The following is a 19,776-nucleotide window of genomic DNA, read 5'->3' as shown; positions in this document are numbered from 1 at the left end:
TGAAAATTGATCGTGAAGGAGAACTGAATAACTGGTTTGTGCCCGACCAGAATGAAATGACACCAAGTCTTTCATGTATCGGAATAGAGCTGTAAAGAAAAAATCTGGAGCAAGATTCCAGAGATTTGCACCGTTCGGTACCAAATGTAAGTGTATGCGTTACTATAACAGTCCAGTGTGAACACCATAAGCTAAAAGTGCATTCAAGACTCAGTGTTGAGCGAATTCTTGAACGTACATCACATGCTCGAGGGTAACATTAGAGTGTGTGAACCTGCAGAGCAGTTTTAAGTTTCACAAAAATGCAAAAAAAAATTGAATTCCAATGAACAAAATAAAATAAAAAAAACTCCCCTCTCCTAAATTTGACGCGAGTTGCAGAATAGTTGCGAAATGTGTCAAAACAAATTAAAGTGTAGCAAGAAGAAGAGTAAACTGTGAAGCAGCGGTTCACATGTCAGCAGCGCCGCGCTCTCAGTCCGTCTTTGTTGTGGCGCTTCAGCTGTTCAGAGCGGGGAGGGGTCGTGGGGGGAGGAGGGTGCCGTTCGTCGCGCAGATCCAGGTGTGAACTGGCACGCAGTTATTTGGTAACATTGAGTGATTGGTGCCTGATTTAATTGTGCTGCAGCCACACTGTTTTATTCATGGCCTGGCACTTTTAACTTGGTAATTACCAGCTGCTGCGAATCACTGGGACGCCACTGGTTTGTGTCAAAAAAAAAAACAGCTCAGGAAGTTCTCAAAAGCAAAACATCTATTTATGAGATGTGTTGGCTTGCACCCACTTCTTCTTTAAATTGGACTTTTATTTATAACAGAAATGCCAACAAGCCTCAAATGTGTAAAAAAAACAAAAGTTACAGCAAAAAAAGCTGAGAGCCAATCAAACACAACTCCACATAGCGTTTACCAAAGAGAAAAAGAGTCTTTAGCCATTTAAGGGACTTAGTTTTAACTTAAAACTGGAAAATTGGTTTTCTTGTAGAAATATACAGTGAGGGAAAAAACTATTTGAACCCCAGCTGATTTTGTAAGTTTGCCCACTAAAAAAGAAATGATTAGTCTATAACTTCAATGGTAGGTTCATTTGAACAGTGAGAGAAAACAATGACAAAAAAAAATCCAGAAAAATGCGTTTCAAAAAAAGTTATAAATTAATTTGCATTTCCGTGAAGGAAGTAAGTATTTAATCCCCTATCCATCAGCAAGATCTCTAGCTCCCAGGTGGGTCTTATACAGGTAACGAGCTGATATTGACCTCTTAGCTCGTTACCTGTATAAAAGAGACCTGTCCACAGAAGCAATCAATCAATCAATCCAGATGCCAAACTCTGCACCATGGCCAAGACCAAAGAGCTTTCCAAGATGTCAGGGACAAGATTGTGGACCTACACAAGGCTGGAATGGGCTACAAGACCATCGCCAAGCAGCTGGGTGAGAAGGTGACAACAGTTGGTGCAATTATTCGCAAATGGAAGAAACATAAATGAACTGCCAATCTCCCTCGGTCTGGAGCTCCATGCAAGATCTCACCTTGTGGAGTTTCAATGATAATGAGAACGGTGAGGAATCAGCCCAGAACCACTCGGGAGGAACTTGTCAATGATCTCAAGGCAGCTGGGACCATAGTCACCACAAAAACGGTTGGTAACACACTACGCCGTGAAGGACTGAAATCCTGCTGTGCCTGCAAGGTCCCCCTGCTCAAGAAAGTCCATCTACAGGCCCGTTTGAAGTTTGCCACTGAACACCTGACTGATTCAGAGGAAGACTGGATAAAAGGGCTGTGGTTAGATGAGACCAAAATTGAGCTCTTTGGCATCAACTCAACTCGCCGTGTTTGGAGGAGGAGGAATGCTGCCCATGACTCCAAAAACACCATCCCCACCGTCAAATATGGAGGTGGAAACATTATGCTTTGGGGGTGTTTTTCTGCCAAGGGGACAGGACAATTGCACCGCGTCGAAGGATGGATGGGGCCATGTATCGTCAAGTGTTGGGTGAGAACCTTCTTCCCTCAGTCAGGGCATTGAAAATGGGTCGTGGTTGGGTATTCCAGCATGACAATGATCCAAAACACACGGCCAAGGCAACCAAAGATTGGCTCAAGAAGAAGCATATTACGGTCATGGAGTGGCCTAGTCAGTCTCCAGACCGTAATCCCATAGAAAATCTGTGGAGGGAGCTGAAGGTTCGAGTTGCCAAACATCAGCCATGAAACATTAATGACTTGGAGAGGATCTGCATAGAGGAGTGGGCCAAAATCCCCCCTGAGATGTGTGCAAACCTTGTGGCCAACTACAAGAAACGGCTGACCTCTGTGATTGCCAACAAAGGTTTTGCCACCAAGTACTGAAGCACGTTTTTCAAAGGGATCAAATACTTATTTCCTTCATGGAAATGCAAATTAATTTATAACTTTTTTTGAAACGCATTTTTCTGGATTTTTTTTGTCATTGTTGTCTCTCACTGTTCAAATAAACCTACCATTGAAGTTATAGACTGATCATTTCTTTGTTAGTGGGCAAACTTACAAAATTAGCTGGGGTTCAAATAGTTTTTTCCCTCACTGTAAGTGAGTGCAGACAGCTGAGGTATGATTGGAGACTGAGAGAAATGTATTAACTCTGCTAAAAGACGAGGTTACTCATTTAAAGTTGACTAAAAAACTGAACACAACCAGATTTTACTGAAAATGAATCCTGCAAAAACTGACATTATTTTACAAAGTTAAATGCTAAAGGGCTACTAAGCAAAATAAAGAAAAACAACTCTAAACTAAATAATTGTAGTTTAATTAATAATAAACTCTACAATTAGGACAAAAAGCTCCCAAAAATACACATTTAAAATATCAATGAACTAAAGCAAAGAAAAACAAAATTTGCAAAAGTGTCAAAAGCTAAAAATGTGTCCTTTGTCTGTGTTCCAAACAGAAAGTACCATAGACTTCTATCACTCATGCTTTTTGTCAGAACAGCCATTCTTCCAATCTCTGCCAGTGACATTAATTTGTCCCCTGGTCTGACATTATAAATCCTTTGAATCCTTCTTCTTAAAAATCTCTTTCTAATTCAATTTTTTTAAGGTATTTTTTCTTTATTGCAAGTTAGTCAAGTTTTAAACTAACCAATCAGATGCCTCAGTAAAATCATTTAGTGCCTGCAGGTTCCACCATGAACATTATTGACAGATTCTCCCGAGTTCACTTTTTGTGGAAGGAGGGCGGACTTCAAACAAGCTCACTCGATTGGTGACTGTAGTTCCTCGAAAAAACTGTCGACTGGCTCCAAATGGCAGCTATAATGTAAAAAATTAATTGGCAAATTTGGCTTTATTTCCCAAGAGCCAGAAGGTGAGGCATGTTCTACAACCCGCTTCGTCCAGTGATGATACACGTTTATGGTATGAATAAGATACATGACTTCAGCTGCACTTTTTTGATTCTATTTAGTACAAACAGATTTGCTTTCATCCAGAACAAACATTTAATGTTTTCTGTGTAATAGTTTTCCTAATTTCATTTTTTCTGGGGTTTTTTTTAATTAAAGGAAAAATCAGTTCATATTATTTTGTCATTGTTTGTTTTTCATTATGTCTTACATTGGCCAGTTGTTGAGTAATTTGAGATTTAGATCAATTTGATTCTGAAAAAAAAAAGAAAAAACCTTTTTTCTCATATAATCTTAATAAAAATATAATACAAGATATATTTTTAAGAAGATTTTATTTCTGCTAGGTTTACAGAACTCTTTAGAGAAGAACATAAACATGAAGATTTGTTTCAACATTGTGAGGAAGAGGAGGAACACACAGCAACAGAAAAACCAAAGAGAGAATAGGGAGTGAAGCACTTACCCTCTGATCCCACTACCAGACGGCAGAGTTTAAGAGAAGAAGCAAAAGAAGAAGGCGGAGGAGGAAGCAAACAGAGAAACATAAAGACACAGCAAAGCTCCACACAGCAGATCAACAGCAGTTCTGAGCGCGTGCAGAATGAGGCGGGGGCAAACATGGGAGGACGACAGGTAAAAACAGACAGACTGGAGGAAAAAACATGGAGATGTCTCCTCCAAACCCCAAAGCTTTTAAGGTCCACACACTTACAGAACTGAGATATAGGGGCATCCAGCTGTGGCGCTGTGCCCCCCCTGGAGTTGAGTTTCTGGACTTGGGTGGGCGGCACCGGTTTGTGGGACTGACCCGTGGCCCGATACATGGCTTGCACCCACAAGATCCGGTCCTGTTCGTCATCGCTGGCAAAGATCACAGTGTCTCCTTCTTTGACGGCGTTAAAGAAGGTCCGACCGCCGTCCAGACCTGCAGGGGGATCACAATGACCACGCAGTCAGGAACAACAACAAGACGAGAGAAGACTTACGTCATGCTGTTCTAGCACAACATTTTGAACATGTAAACTGGATCGTTCTCAAAAGGTTCAAAAGAACTGGGTTTAAACTCTGCAAAGAAAGGAGGGGCCTTTTCAATCCACATATTTTCCCAGGATTCCTTTAAATTTACCACTTAAAGTCCCCAAAGTGCCCCAAAAATTCATATATGCTTATATTTTTTAATCCTATAAACCACATTTACATTACAGAATGAATTTACAGCTCAAAGACAAACAGATAAACTCAAATAAACTGGGACTGCTCACAGTCTGAGACTGCATGATGGCAGAAGGTGAGTACATAATCTGAACCTGAACACTAACTACTAAACTAACTTGTGAGAGTGCCCAGCTCTGAGGAGAACGTGCAAACGGAACATGAAGACTGCTGCAGGGCCTCTGAAGGCCAAATGAGTGCCTGAACCTCCAAATGTGAGAACCGATCTTATCGAATCTCCAAGGAAGATTCAGGATGCCCCAAATAACACACTACAACGCTGAGCTTCACCTCCACACACAGTTAATGAAGCCCAAAGCTGTCATTTCTCTGACCTGGCTGCGGGTCGGTGTAGTCCACGGTGTAACCATCCAGCTGAAGAAGCTCCACAGGCTCCGCCTTCTTCTCTCTATAGCTGCACATGGCAAAGGTGTACTGACTCACCTGTATGAGGTAAAGAGACAGGAAGTCTGGCTGAGAGGAGAAATCATTGTTGCATTCTGACATAAAACATTTAATAATTACAAATAAAATGATTAAAAGGAGAATCTTTCAGATCCCAGACAATCAGGAAGATTTATTACACTCTAATAATATCTGCAGATATTTACCTAAATGGTAAAGTACCTTATCCGTCAATTAAATTAATTCTGCTAATAAATCTTGCATGTGTAGTTCCTATTTTTACTATACATTCATGATAACTGTAACACGCCTGCAACAGACTTCAACTTTAGATCAATATGAACCGATACAACTTTAAACATTTCAGCTTATGAGGGCAAAAATTCAATGTCATCAATTTGTAGCAGTCAGGATGACAGATGAGTTTCTGGAAAAAACTGACGATCTACTAGAAGGAAAACATTCACAAGAGCTGTCGTCTTCTCAGACAGTTCCAAGATAAGAAACACTGAGCTTCATCGCAGACTCTGCAGGCTTCAGTTAGGAGGTTTATGCTAAATCTTATGAGAGCCAATAAAACGTTAAAATAGGAAATCAATGCAAAAACCAGACAAAAAAAGTAAAAACTGCAGTTAAAGACCTACTCCAATGTCAATTGAGTCGTTGTTGTTTTAAAAAATATGTTTCATGGTATTTTTCTCATGATGGAGGACACATATAAAGAAATATAAGATTAAAACTCTGTCTCTGAGTATTTCTTCATTCAAATTGTGGTGAATCAAACAAAAAAGGGCCAATGAAAAAAGCTTAAAGTCAATATATAGAAAATATAATCAGCAGTTCTGCTCCTTTCTGAGGCATCTACTTAGACTACATCCATGTGCGTCTTAAGTTAACTCGTCTGAGCTGGCATCAGGCTCAAAACTGTACGGCTGAATAGCTCCAATACTGATCGCCATTTTTGCTGTTAGATTGGGAGTGTGAGGGGCTGTAAACAAGCAAGAGAGAGTGTAAACAGATGGATGATGGGAGGAGGGGGTGGGCTTACTTAGGTTAAGCTCTAATGACCTCCTGCAGTTCTGCAGAAACTATGTCAGAGAAAATGACAGTTTTTTTTTTTGCTTTTTTTTTTTAGCCTAAAAACGGCATAATCATAATTTGAAGACCACTTGTAACTATTTTACAATAGATGTAAAAATGCTTTAAACAGAAGAGGATAAAATAGCTTAGAAAAGGCACAAACTGTGGGGAAAACAACTAATTAATAGTTCACAGAGATACAAACTTGATAATGACAGAGGAAAGTGCTTCAAAAACAACAAATGCCTAAATGTTTTCTTTTTCACCACTAAACGAATACTAAATATATCAATTAAAGCACAAATGAATGTTTTTGATGCATAAAAAAATACTAGAAATTGGACAAATAATGGTCTACTGATATAGGTCGACACAGAAGGCTGAGGGGAACAACTTTAAGCTCGACACGTCTTGACACTTTTCTGTGTTGTAAACATCCAAATTCATTTGTCTATAAACTCCACCCAGCACGGACATGCTGGTCAAACGGTCCGCTCTCAGTAAGGTCAGGTATGGACCCACACCAAGAATCCTGATTGGTGCTTGAACTCCATGCATGAGTCTCAGTGCATGTGTCGCTCACAGGGGGAGTGGTGTCTGCTGCTGCTCCTGCAACTGCCAGTCACACCAGCCTTTCCTCACAGGTCTGGTTAAGTCGCCACGTCTGCTGCTGCAAGTGGCAGCTCTCACTCTTTGGGTGCAGCTGCACGCTGTGTGTGTGTGTGGGTGTGTGTGTGTGACAAATGAGATTCCCTGAGACAGCACTGATGAGACCTAAGGCGAAGTTAAAGGATGGCAGAGGATGGACCCAATCTCCAGCAGCTCCCAGGCCTCCAGGACAATGCAAAGGCAAACCTTAAGCATCCCCTCCCCCAGCTCACACCCATACTGCAAGTTTTCCATCTTCCTGCCCCCCAGCTGTCAGTTAGCAGAGGCGGTGATGAAGAGTCAGAGAGTGCTGGATGGACGTTCAGAGATAAACCTCTGACGAAGCACCTAAAAACACGTGAGGACAGGTCAAGCTTTGTCTTATGAAGCCGTGGTGCACTTAAGCACCTCACATCAACGAGTGACCTGGATCAGAACAGCCAAACTGGAGCAGTGGGACCAAAGTTAATATTGCTTATCTGATTCATAAATGTGCTCTCCATGCTCACCAAAGTTCTAAATCTGGGGTCCCACAGGGTACTAGACTAGAAGCTTTCTGTTTGATGATTCATTGTTATGCTGATGACACTAAACTCAAAGTTACCACGACGACACATAAAGTCTTGGAAACATATTTGTACTTTTATATTTTCAAACCTATTGAAGTTTGAGTTTTAACATGTACCGCTATGTCTATTTACATCATTAAAAGAATGTTTAGACTTTTGGAAAACTGCAAACGTTTTACAGGTTTCCTTTTATAACATGAATCTGGGAGTTTACATTTTTCACACACCTTTAAGACAAAAAGATTATTATTTATTTTTATTTTTTTTACATAATTTTCTGTATACCACAGTTTTAAACTTTATCTTCTTGCCATGTAAATGAAATTTTCACAACAATTTGTGAAAATTTCTGACTTTTCAATTCCTCATTTGTCACATTTGGAACTTCCTTTACATTTCAGTATTAGGGCCACAAAAAAAAAAGCAATACTGCGGGAAAAAAATCGTAAATGTATGACTTTTTTCTTGTATATCTATGACTTTCAATCTTGTAAATTGAAGTGAGCATCCACTCCAGCAAGTGTACGTTATGTGCAGCAGCAGACCGATTAAACTCATTTTCTCATTTTAGTCAAAGTCTCTTGGATTTGATCAGATAATCTGAATGCTTGATAATGTTTGGAAGCTCCTTTGTTTGACTTACAGTTTATTTATGTTTTATTATTGAAGGTTGGCTTGAGGATCTCTGCAATGCCCATTGATGAACCCATTGATATCCCTGCAGCCTCCACTTACAATGATTTCTTCCTCCACCAAAGACCAGATCTCCTCCTCCATGGAAGTGATACTTCCATGGAGAGGTCCAGTTTTCAGCATTTTCAATGTTCTTATGCTAAAGTAACAAACTATTTTCATTCCTCTTTTTTGTGTAGTGTTGAAATGGGACGCTTCATTTGGAGAAGGGGGCGTATGTAACTCTTTTCAGTCCCCTTCTTTGGCCGTATGATAGTTACATGACATAAGGTGACAAATGGACTTCTGGGTTTATGAATGATAAGAGTAAAGTAAAGTGGTGGTCCTCCAAACATGTGTCTCTGAGCTCTTTACTTTACTTATGCAACTCCACATTACTGACCCCAGAAACTAACAACTAACATAACTGGATTTTGAGTCGTAAAAAGGTTCAGAATGTCTTTGTTTTTGAAGCCTATCTGGAAATAAAGCTTCATAAAATGCTCCACGTCTTTCATCTTCAAGCAGGGCTCAGATAAACACACAATTGGTGTTTTTTCTCCTCAATTTTTTTTACCTTTTCTTGTAAATTTATGACTTTTTTTTCATAAATGTATTACTTCTGTTCTTGCAAATTTACGTTTTTAAAAGTCGGAGATTTAAAACTTTTAAAGTAATAAATGTATTACTTTAAAACACGTAAAATTTACAAGAAAAAAAGTCAGAAATTTAGCATACATCTTTTAAATTCATAAAAATAAAGACTTTATTCTCCTAATTTAACAATTGCAACTTTTTCTCCTAAATTCAGGACTTTAAAGTTGTAATTTAAAACAATATATATTTTTGTTTGTAAAATGGCCATTGTAAAAACTAAAGGAGAGCGACTTGAGAAAGTTTGCGCTGTTTTTTTTTTTTCTTAATAAATACTGATGAAATCTGGTGATACTTTTTTCTTCTCAATTTGCAGCTTTACATCCATTTTTTTACTTATTTTTTTCATCTCCGAACATTTTCACAGCAGCATCCTTCCTTTTCCTTTCAGGTTAACATATTCTTGAATTATTTTAAAAAACACAGTGTAGGTATTTCAAGCTAAATGTTCCAAATTAGAAATTGAAGAAGTAAAAAGCGTTTGGAGTTTATGCTCATTCTGACCCAAAGTTTGCTGGATTTTCCTCCTAAATGTTGACATTTCTGATCCTTCTGCCGGTTAGACAGAGAGGAAACAGCAGTCATTTCATCTGGAAACAGCAGCATCTCATCACACACAGAGCGGCTGCACACCCCCCACAACAACAAACACACACACACGGGGGTGTGCAATCTATTGACCAGTATTTGTCACTTGCTATAAATGTAGCTGGGAGCGAGTGCGAGGCTCGAGTTGGCGGTGCTGCGGCGTTTCTAGCTGCGAGTGTTAGACCAGCCAGTGTTCACTCCACTTTGTCAATCCCCTGTCAACTTGTAGCTCTGAGACATATCCTCCCTAACACACAAGAGACAGGCACCCACCCCCCTCCCCCGTCTGCTGCCCACCTCCCAATGCAAAGCCACCAGGAAATGGCCGCTACCACCATCCCCTGCACCCTCCCACCACCACTACTTCCTGACAAAAGCCTGCTTGGTCTCTCCATCATCATGACAACCGAGTAAAGACAGCTTGGCTGCATCTTCTTCCTGCACAACTATGTGCACTGGGGGGGTCGTTGGTTCATCTTTATGGGAGGGGGATATGAGCTGTTCAGTTACAAGCATCCTTCCTCATTTATGCTTCGGAAGTAACTGTCTGATCAGCCCCCTACACCGTACATGAGCACGTGCACAACAGGATCATGGGGGCAGAGAAAAGGTTATGAGGTCTGAGCAGCACATCTGTGGAACACCTGAGGAACAGAAGATTCTTGGACCTGTTAGGCTTTGATAACACTTCTGAGCGTCTCAGTCTTCATCCGTTCTGTGAGTGAAATAAGAGATCAGACGCTGATCTTCTTTCAGGTATTTCCAGCATTTAAACTCCTGACTTTCAATTAGAGATGCCTAATCGAGGGGAAAGAAAATCGTCATTTCCCCACTGGATACATTTGCATATGTTGAAATATGTTGTGCAAGATTTAATGTATGAAATATTTTTATTAAATCACACTTGGCTTAGTTTAAGCCAATTGACTGAGTTTTCTTCATTGTTACTTTTTGGAAGATTTATAAAAATAAAAAATAAAAAAAAAGCTTTTTTCTGAATTTTTTGTTGTTTTTTTAAATAATGCAAATCATATATCTAAAACTAAAAAAAACTGTAACCTACAATAAATCGATTTTTCAACCCAATTATAGGGAAAATGAATCGTTACATCCCTATTTTCAATTGTTTCAAATATTCTGTCTTAAAAACGTTCAACTCCTTCAGGATTTTATTTTTCTGCTTGTACTTTTAGTTCTGCTGACTTCAGAAATAATTACTCTAATTTCAGATAATTTGAAACAAATATGACTGATTTCAAATCTGCAAAGATTGTTGTGCCAAACTTTTAGCTAAAAATACTTTTTAGACTTTTAATAATTCAGCAGACAGTTGGCTTCTTTCCATAGCTGTGTAAAAACTCCCTGTGGCTCTTAAATAAGCAGTTTAGGTTTTATGACCAATAAAACCTAAAACCGATGTTGATTAAAACAAAACATGTCTGTTTCTTTCTTATTTTAAATGTACAAAACAGTAAGTGCACATTTCAAGATAATAACTGGAGCTATAAAGTTGTAGATTGATCTTTTGCAACACCTACACTGTTTGTTTTGATTGTGCTTTTTTCTTCAAAGATCTGCAAATCTCACTCAATGATTTAAAAAAAAACTTTAAATTAAAGTCTAAAGATGAAGTACTAAAAATGTGTTAATTCTAACTTATATAAAGATACTATTTGTTTCTCTATCTTGGTTTAAGTCAGTAGTTTTAGGTAGAAAAATGTCTCAAAAGGTGTAAGATGTTTGTTTGACTAAAATTAGATTTCTCCAATAGACTAAAATCAGACCAAAAAACAGAATATTTAATGAGGTAAAACGTGATAAAACATCACATATTTCCATTTAGTCAAAAATATAAGACAAACTTTAATTAACTGTGAAAAACAACAATTTAATCTGTCTGTTTTCTGCTCGGTAACTGAATTATTTACTGTCATTTAATTATTTTATCTTATTCAGCGCTGAAACATGAAATATTTTGGAACCTAAAATTGCTCTCAACAATGCTTTAAATATCTTTAAAGATTGTTAATACTTTGAGACGTTTGTTTTTTTTTTTTAAATATATATTTTTGTCAGTTTTTAATCTTTAAAACAATGCAAACATTTATGGAGATAATTTGGGAATTAATTAACAATTTTAAACTTTCCTGAGCAAATCTAGTCTTCATTATTTAACCTAATAGTTTCTGTAGTTAGTATCAAATTGTTGAATAAATTATCTTCATCTTTTTTTTTTGTCTTTATTTGGCTTTAAAACTAGCAAGAAACTGCATTCATCATTTTAGCTCCTGCAAGTTCTCCAACGGTTGATCCTTCTCTAACACATTCACAGAGATCCTTTAGCTCTCGACATTCACACGTAGAGACATCCAGAAACTGTTTTTTTATAGTTTCGTTTGAAAAGGAGAAGCGGAGCATCGGAACAGACCGCTGATCTGAGCTGCAGGTGGTGAAGGAGTGAATTTGCAGTGACTCCGCTCAGAGGGAAGCTGTGAAGCACCACCTTTTCTTCAGCCGTCTCACCTCTCTGCTCCCAGCGGCTGAGGCCACCGGATCATCAGGAAGCTCAGCAACCATGAACGCAAAAAAAGCTCAAGTTTGCATGTCTGCAGCGCCATCTATCTGCAAGTTTGTTTCAACATCATCTACCTCCTCGACCCCCCAGGGAGTTAGCAGCAACATCTTAAGACTCTTTTGTTCAAAATGTGACTACATAGTAAAGATATGTGGAGAAAAATGATAACATTTCTATGAATCACAGACAGATCAGCTGCTGTCACCTGTATGAAGACACCAGAATAAATGTATAGAGACTTTAATTCAATTTTTTCTAAGGTACAAATGATGACAATCATACTGTTGTGTCTGAACAAAAATAACCCATTATGTATGCTATGTTATGTATGCATGAAGCTGGTAAAAAAAGGCTCATACCTGAACAAGCACGAAGAACCGCCTCTTCCATCTCTTCCACACGTTCTTGCCGATGGCCCAGAGGTACCTGAGGAGCATAGAGCAGCAGCTCAGTAAAGGAGCATCTTCCAGTCAACCGCTCCTCTGCTGATCTCTGCTGGCAGCCCAGCATCACTGCACCCACACATCACATTCTAAAAGTTTTTAACAAGCTCTTAGATCATCTCTAGAAATAATAAAAGATGATAGAGCTTTTCATTGAGAAGTCTAAAAGGTCAGGCAGAAGAGTCAATGCATTAATCAAGAAAGGCTTTTTATAGTGCAACTAAATAGAGGGAAATTAAACAGCAATTCTGTGCAGCAGTCAATGAAGAAAACATGAAAATGAATTTTTAATGTTAATCTGATCATCTTTCTAAAGATCTGGTACCTTCTGTAGAGAGATTTTTAGTCAGAATCAGAGGAAGGAGACATATTCCCAAAATTCCAGCAGATGCAGACTGAAGCAGTTCTTTCAGTCTCATCTGGTAAGGTGTGGTCCAGTTTTTATTGAAGTTTCATGGTTAAATGTTCATCGTTCTCCTCATTAGAGATCATTTGCTTCTCCAACTTCTTCAGCTCTAACATGGGGACCATCAGATTAAAACAATTTCATTTCTCCATAAAACCCTGACAGAACTTCAAAGTAATTCCACATCATCTCCAGATTGGGTCATATAAGGTCAGGTTTCTGTGCATCACTCGTTATACAACTCTGGTAAAAACTCACATTTTCTTGATCAAGGGAACGATTTCTTTAAATAGATTTAGCTGGAAAATGTTTATCAGCTTTGGTCAATTTATAAACACAAGTCGACAAAATAAAAACAACAACAATTATGCAATACATATTTGTTCTAAAATTGCAACAAAAAATACAAATATAAGTCTTTTTCAGTCATCTCTGTGAAAGTTAATTGAAGTTTATTTACTCTTAGATTTCGACACAAAATAAAATTTTCTGTCCATTCAATCTTACCAAAATATCCGATTGCCAAACTGCTTTTCTGATTGAAAGCTCCACATCAAGAAGGTAAAGTCTCCTCTTCCTCGCTCTTCAGCACTGTTTTAGTGGAAATCGCAGTCTGCCCACAGAAGCTGTGATTTTAAAGCAACACTTGAGAGTGAAGAGCTCAGACGCTTTTTTAACCCCCCCCACCGAAGCTCAGCCCACCCTGCTGAGTCCCAGCTTGCCTTTGCCCCCGGCCCCCTCCACAGTGGCTCTGTGTTGTTCTGAGGAAGCCTCCTCCACAGGGCGGCACACAGAGCCAGCATGGATCTTGCAGTAGCCCCCCCACCTCCCCTCGAGCTCCTAAAGGCAGCATATGGACAAGTGGGAGTGAGAGAGGAGACAGTTAGCCCAGTGAGGCTTGGATTCAGGAAGAGCTCGCTGTAACGCCATGACTCAGCAGCTCTGCAGGCTCACGCATGCAGCGCTGCAACGCCTTCTCTCACTGACGTGCACGCTACTGTGCACAGTCACTGCAGCTGATTGCACAGATCCAGGCAGAACTTTTAAAATGGGTGTAAGAACACCAGGGAGGAAGTCACGGAGGAAGAGCTGCTGGGAAAGTTCTGCAGACAAATTCAGGATGTCCACAACATAGCATCTAGCCCCTCCCTCTTCATGTCTGGATCAGGGGGCTCAAACCCAGCTCCTCAACAGCTACAGCCCAGTGACTGTATATGAGAACTGGACCAAGTGAGTGTGTCGTCACCCACAGCAAATGACTTACTTTCAGCTCAGATGAAATTAAGTCAATTTAGTTGCTGTTTTCTGTTAATAAGGATGACACCAGATGTCATCATTAAGCCGCACTTGGTCCAGGTCTGCCTGAGTCAATGTTTCTATGGCAATGACGAACCAATCAGGAAGGAGCTTGTTGAAAGTTAACACCACTATCAGTTCAAAGCAGGCGAATCTGTCAAACCTTTGAAACATTTGAGGTGAGACCACCTACGGTAATGAGGGACCCGATTGGCCAGTTTATACCTCGATTTACTTGCACTACAGAAAAAATATAATAAAAAAAATGTAGGACTAGATTATTCTGACAAATAGAATAACTGAGCAAGACATGTTTATTTCTAAATAGAAGTCTAGGAGATTTTGGCTTCTGTGAGCCAGTAGGAGCCTCGTATTTGGAGGGCTTCACTCAGTCCATGTACTGTATACAGTCAGAGACCACTTTTTTAAGTTAAAAACGAGGTTTGTTTGAGTTTGTATTCTTGTGTTATAGTATGGAGAAAATACTGAAATATGCCACTACTTTCAATATTGTACTTCCAATGCTTTAATGCATGTATATGTAGAATTAGTCAGTATGTACTATTATGGGTACATTTAAGTTAATTAATCAGGAAGCTGAAAAGGAAGTAGAGCTGACAAAATAGGAGGGGTGGGATTTATTAACACGACATGTTTCATTTCCTGTTTATATGTCTCACAGTAAGAGTTCGTTACTTTTTCCTTTTGTGTAGTCCTTAACTTTTCCCTTTTTATGATGAAAACATCAGTCTGTTGCTGAATTTTCTTTTTCATTTCCATGGTTCCTCAAAATAACCCACAGACACTGAAAATGTCTAGGGTCTTACTGGCCCTAAAGTTTCCACCTCCAAAGTTTAACTATGTGAACTAAAAGTTTCTTCTTTGGTTCAAAGAGATTTAGTACCTGCAGTTTTTTGAAGCTCCAGCACAGCATTTGAGTCAGGCAAAAGGTCTGGACTTTTGGTCATTGTAGCTCAGGATGAGCTTCTGACGAGCACAGATCGATTCTGATTACTGTAATCTGATTATAAAGGAGTTCATATTCTAAAGGTCTCTGAAATGTTGTGTGGAGGACCTTAGTTGTGCTTCCATGTCTTTCCTCCTTCAAACTTCAATCTTCTCTCTCAAAGTGCACATATACTGGCCACAAACGGCTGTTGGTCAACATACTAAATTGAAAAAGTATTCTTTTTTTCTGCACCTGGAATTTGCTTTCTAGAACATTTTGGCCCCTCCCTGCACATCAACAGAAGAATTTAAACAGAGCGTGTCATTAAATTTAATGAGAGGTTGCTACAAATTAAACTGAAACCTTTAATGGATGCCTCTGAATTACGGCCACTCTGCAAGACTAATGTTAGCAGAAATGTTCCTAGAAAGAAGAGCGGCACCGTCCCAAGTGATACCGGGCCTTCCCCAAAACGCACTCCAATTGTCTACAAAGACAGTGCCGTTTTCTGGGCACCAGCTAGCTAACCAGCAGTTAAATCAAGCTCAGACTCTTGCAGCTGCAGGAGGAAGCTCACACTTCTGTTAAACTGGTTTATTAGTTTTAAAAACTCTTACTTTTATCTCAAAAGAAAATAAGAACCAATGCGCTGCCCTGTTGGTTTACTTTACCCTAATGATGACTCTGATTTTATCCCCTATGAATAAAAAGGGGTACATGTAATAATCAGAATGATTTAGAGCCTATAAAGTTTGATCCAAAATGTCCATCATAGCAGCTGGTGACCACAAGAGGGAGCTAGAATATTATCTTTGGAAAATATCAGCTGAGGACACTTGTTCAAAAATACCTAAAAACTATGGAATGACAAAAGAAAAATACTTTTTTAAGTAAATAGAAGAAATGTTTGCCAACAGATTAACCACAACCAATAAGATTTGCTGAAAAGAAGAAATTAAAATTAAGTAAAATGACTGATTAGTTTGTGAATTTAGCTCCTATCTAATGGAGAAATTTCTATGTTGCATCAGAACCACTGACATACTGACCAAATGTCTATCAGGAACTCACACTTACCCACAATGCTTCATGTTCTGGGGTTTGTCCATACGGATGGCCAGTTTGATCTTGAGCTCATCTGAACATCCTTTGGAGACGCTCATCTTGTGGAGCTCGCACTGTTTGGCGCTGTTGGGTGTTGGATGAAGGACGACCTGAACACGACCACACAACAAGGTTTGTGCGCTGCAGTTGTTTGTTGCAAACCATGCTAAACACACACATCTGTGACCTACTCTGCCCAGCTCCTTGTCCTCCAGCGCCAGAACCCCAGTGCTCTCAGTGAACAGCTTCACCTTCACTGCAGGTAACGGCTGGGTGGTGGTGAAGTCCCCCTGGGTGCCCCAACTAGACACAAATAAGACAGAAAAAACTCGTTTGTTGAGATGATTGTGTCCGTCAGCTGACAGCACTTTGATCAAAACCACATTCTTACCATAGCTGCAAAAATGAATACCTGCAGCGGAGATCCGTACGGTTTGGAACACACGTACCAAGGATGTTTTGAAGTACTTTAAAGCCATTTTATTTGAATAATATTTTGAAGCTTTTCTAAAATAAATTGTAGGTTTTTATCTTGTTATATCATCCTGTTTTTTCCTTTTTACTGATTCGAAAAATGATCTTAATCAAGACTCTAAAACCAGGACAAAATCTGAACCATGAGTTTTGTGATCCGTTGCACCCCCGAATGAGCAGGTAAAAATTAGAAAAGGCATTCCTCAAAGCTCTGTCCTAGGTCACCTTAGTGATCCGCACCTTTCTACCAATCATCTACTTATTTACAAACACATTCCCACCAAAGGAGGAGCTCTACCCCACCAGAGGTAACTAAGGATTTAGCAACTTGCCCAGGAATCTGACATATCCAACATCTACCATTACCAGATATCTACTGTAATTGGATGAAGGACAACAGATTATCCTGTCTACACTTTGCTTATAAAATCTGTTACCTCAACAAATCCAATACTGATCGGATAAATGATGGGGGTGAGACACTAGAGGACCCCTCCCTTCTCAGGGGCAGGGTGGTGTGAACTCACGTGGGTTTGGATGCTTCAGCTTGGTCTGTCTGCAGTTTGTGCCCCCCCTCCACCTCCATGGTGCAGTAGACGATCCTGTTGGGAGCCAACGACCGCAGCCCCTGCACCTCCATGATCACCACCTGGAAGGGGATAGTCCAGTGACTGATGGGAAGTGCTGGGTTTTTCAAAGATAAACTCTGAAAGGTTCCAGCATCAACTATGATCTCTGAAAGTGTTGTTGTTGAACCCTCATATGCCATTTCTGTGTTATATATACCATATTTTTGCACAAACTGATTCTAAATTTGTTAAATGTGATTTTGAACTTAAAATCTTAAAATCAGTTGCTCACATCCATAGACTAGTATTTAAATACACCTAAAATCAATCTGCTCTTTACCTTAATGGAAAAATTGGAATTTTCTAAATTAAACTTTTTTTTGCTTGTTTATGATGCGTTTTCAGTATTCTTTTAGCCTTTTCTCAATGCAAGTTGTAAAATTTGTACTTTATAATCAAAATGAATAGATTATTCTGTAATCTTTGTGTACTCATTGTTGTGTTTTTGCACTAATTGAGCTATTTTATTGAAATTAAAATAAACATAAATTTTTTTTTATCCCAAACCCAAAAAATAATCCAAGTATTTGCAGGTTCTTTAGAGAGAAAACATTAAATTACAATTTTACTAGGACATCAATAAATAATACAGTACAGTTACATGTTCACGGTGGACATCATCTCGATGTTTATATAGTTCAAAATGAATGACATGGGGACTTGGGTACCTCCAGAGTGAAAGACAGCACCACGTCAGACTTGGACAGGGTGCTCTCGTCCTCCTGACCCATGTCCATGATGGAGGTGTTGTGGCCCCGTTTTAACTTCTGCAGCTTGAACTCTCCTCCTTTGGACACCGGCATGCTCTCCAGGTTGGCCATCAGCAGGTTGACTGAGGACCTCAGCTCCTCAATGAACATGGCTTCCATCTCTCTGGAGGCAAATCGTGGGAACCGTCCTCCAAGCTTCACAGAACAGGAGAGCATCCTCAGTTAGCTGACATTCAGCAGAGGAGCACATTGTTCCATCTCCTAAAACTCACTGCTTAAGCTCATAAAGAAATGCAAACGTTTATTTTAAAGTCTCGCTCTTATAAAAGCATTCTAATTGAACTTTTAATTTTGGTTATAGTCTTAAGCCAAGATTTTTTTTTTTTTTTTATTAACATTGTTTATTAGGCAGTAGTTTATTAGAAATTCACCTCTGAATTGTGGCAACCCCGCCCCCATTTCCATCATCCACACTATGTTTACCCTCTTTCCCACTAGCTTACAGCACAATACCAGCACAACTAAGAATGGCCACCAATACTGGACCCACATGCCAGCTCAGATAAGGAGGACATGGATCTTGCCATTTTAAAGTGGGGCGGAGCCTGTAGTTTCTATGTCACAGTTATACAACATTTTCTTCTTCTGCTCCTGATTCATTTCAATTTACAGAAAGAAATACTTAGAAATCCCATTTTGAGGTTATTTTCTTTACATACATCCTCTATCATGAGAAAAATGCCACAAGAACACGATAATAACACCAAAAACTGGATTTTTCAGAGGGAGTCTACATTGGTGATGTAGCGCAGCATCAGTGGGATGAAGGTTATGTTTCTCCCCTAATGAACTCCACATCACCTCAGTGATCCTGAGTTTTTTTATTGTAACACTGAATATCTAACCATAAACTGACCCACCCACACTGTGCTCACCTGGGTCACCTGCTCAGACTTTCATCAATGCCATCAGTTGCTTTCAAATAACTATTTTTTCTCCTGTTGTGGATTCATGGTTGTCTACAGAAATACTTCACAGTTTAGAGTTCTAACAACGTTAACCTGACTGCAATGGATTCTGGGATTGATGTAATTCCAGTCTTCTCACAAAGAGCGCTCTGTGCGTTCTAAGAAGAAAGAAAACATCACACCTCCTTTTCTTGAAATGAGCAGAACTGGCGCCTCCTCCTCAAAAAGGACACTTTTACTTAAGCTTTGTTTTGTAGTGGGAGGGAAGGAGGTGATGGATCTAGAGATATTTGAAACATTGATTTAACTCTGTTTCATTTTGAATCGAGAAACTTTTTACTGCATTCATTACATTTATTTGAAGTCAAAGATCAATACAAAAATATCTTTGATCAAACATAGCAATTTCCATATCTTTAGCATGAAGGTAATCAGTAATGATGAGCTGCTTTATTCTCTTTTCTTTTTGTAGCACCAAACAAAAGCAGACATCTGTCAGCTGTTCCACAGAAACCTCACAGGCCGAGTCTTGCTCACTGTAGAGTTTTTGAATGTTAGTTCTCTCCATTTCTTCCCTCATGCGTCCTTCATCCTCACTTCTTACCCGAGCGATCTGATCTGCCATCTGCAGCCGGCCGTCCAGCTCTCTGCGGATCTGAGCTGCCTGCTCGTCTGGGTTATCCAGCTGAAAAACACACACACCTGGGTTAAAAATCCAACCAAAAGCTCAATGAAAAAACTCTTATTAGATCAAGCCAAAGAAAAACCAACATCATTATGAAGAGTGGTCTGCAAGGATCCCGTCTGACCGTAGACTCCTGGTCGGTCGCTGTCAGGTTGATCTCATCTCTGAGCTCTTTGTTGTTCTGGAGGCTGAGCTCTGACCTTTTGCATGAAGCTGGATTCTGACCTTATCTCTGCTGTGTTTCCACCTCACTTTTGTTTAACTCACATACCGACTTTCATCCCTGTGTGTGTGTGTGTGTGGGGGGGGGGGGG

General features: G+C 39.5%; 1 protein-coding gene across 18 annotated transcripts in view; it reads right to left on the bottom strand.

The window, feature by feature from the left end:
* Positions 1-19,776, bottom strand: part of cadpsa (Ca2+-dependent activator protein for secretion a) — a 121,418-nt gene that overhangs the window by 73,053 nt on the left and 28,589 nt on the right. For all 18 annotated transcript variants that reach the window (XM_036211913.1, XM_036211919.1, XM_036211915.1 and 15 more), the window contains exons 5-12: positions 19,382-19,462; positions 17,768-18,004; positions 16,998-17,119; positions 16,188-16,299; positions 15,970-16,106; positions 12,158-12,224; positions 4,943-5,051; positions 4,108-4,320 (exon numbers count right to left, since the gene is read on the bottom strand). In XM_036211913.1, coding sequence (XP_036067806.1) covers positions 4,108-4,320; positions 4,943-5,051; positions 12,158-12,224; positions 15,970-16,106; positions 16,188-16,299; positions 16,998-17,119; positions 17,768-18,004; positions 19,382-19,462 — 1,078 coding nt within the window. The remainder of the gene's footprint in view (positions 1-4,107; positions 4,321-4,942; positions 5,052-12,157; positions 12,225-15,969; positions 16,107-16,187; positions 16,300-16,997; positions 17,120-17,767; positions 18,005-19,381; positions 19,463-19,776) is intronic.

The sequence above is a fragment of the Oryzias melastigma genome, linkage group LG5 (genome assembly GCF_002922805.2).
Source record: "Oryzias melastigma strain HK-1 linkage group LG5, ASM292280v2, whole genome shotgun sequence".
Lineage (NCBI taxonomy): Eukaryota > Metazoa > Chordata > Actinopteri > Beloniformes > Adrianichthyidae > Oryzias > Oryzias melastigma.
Note: the sequence above shows the minus strand (reverse complement) of the source record. Positions and strands in the feature narration are given on the sequence as shown.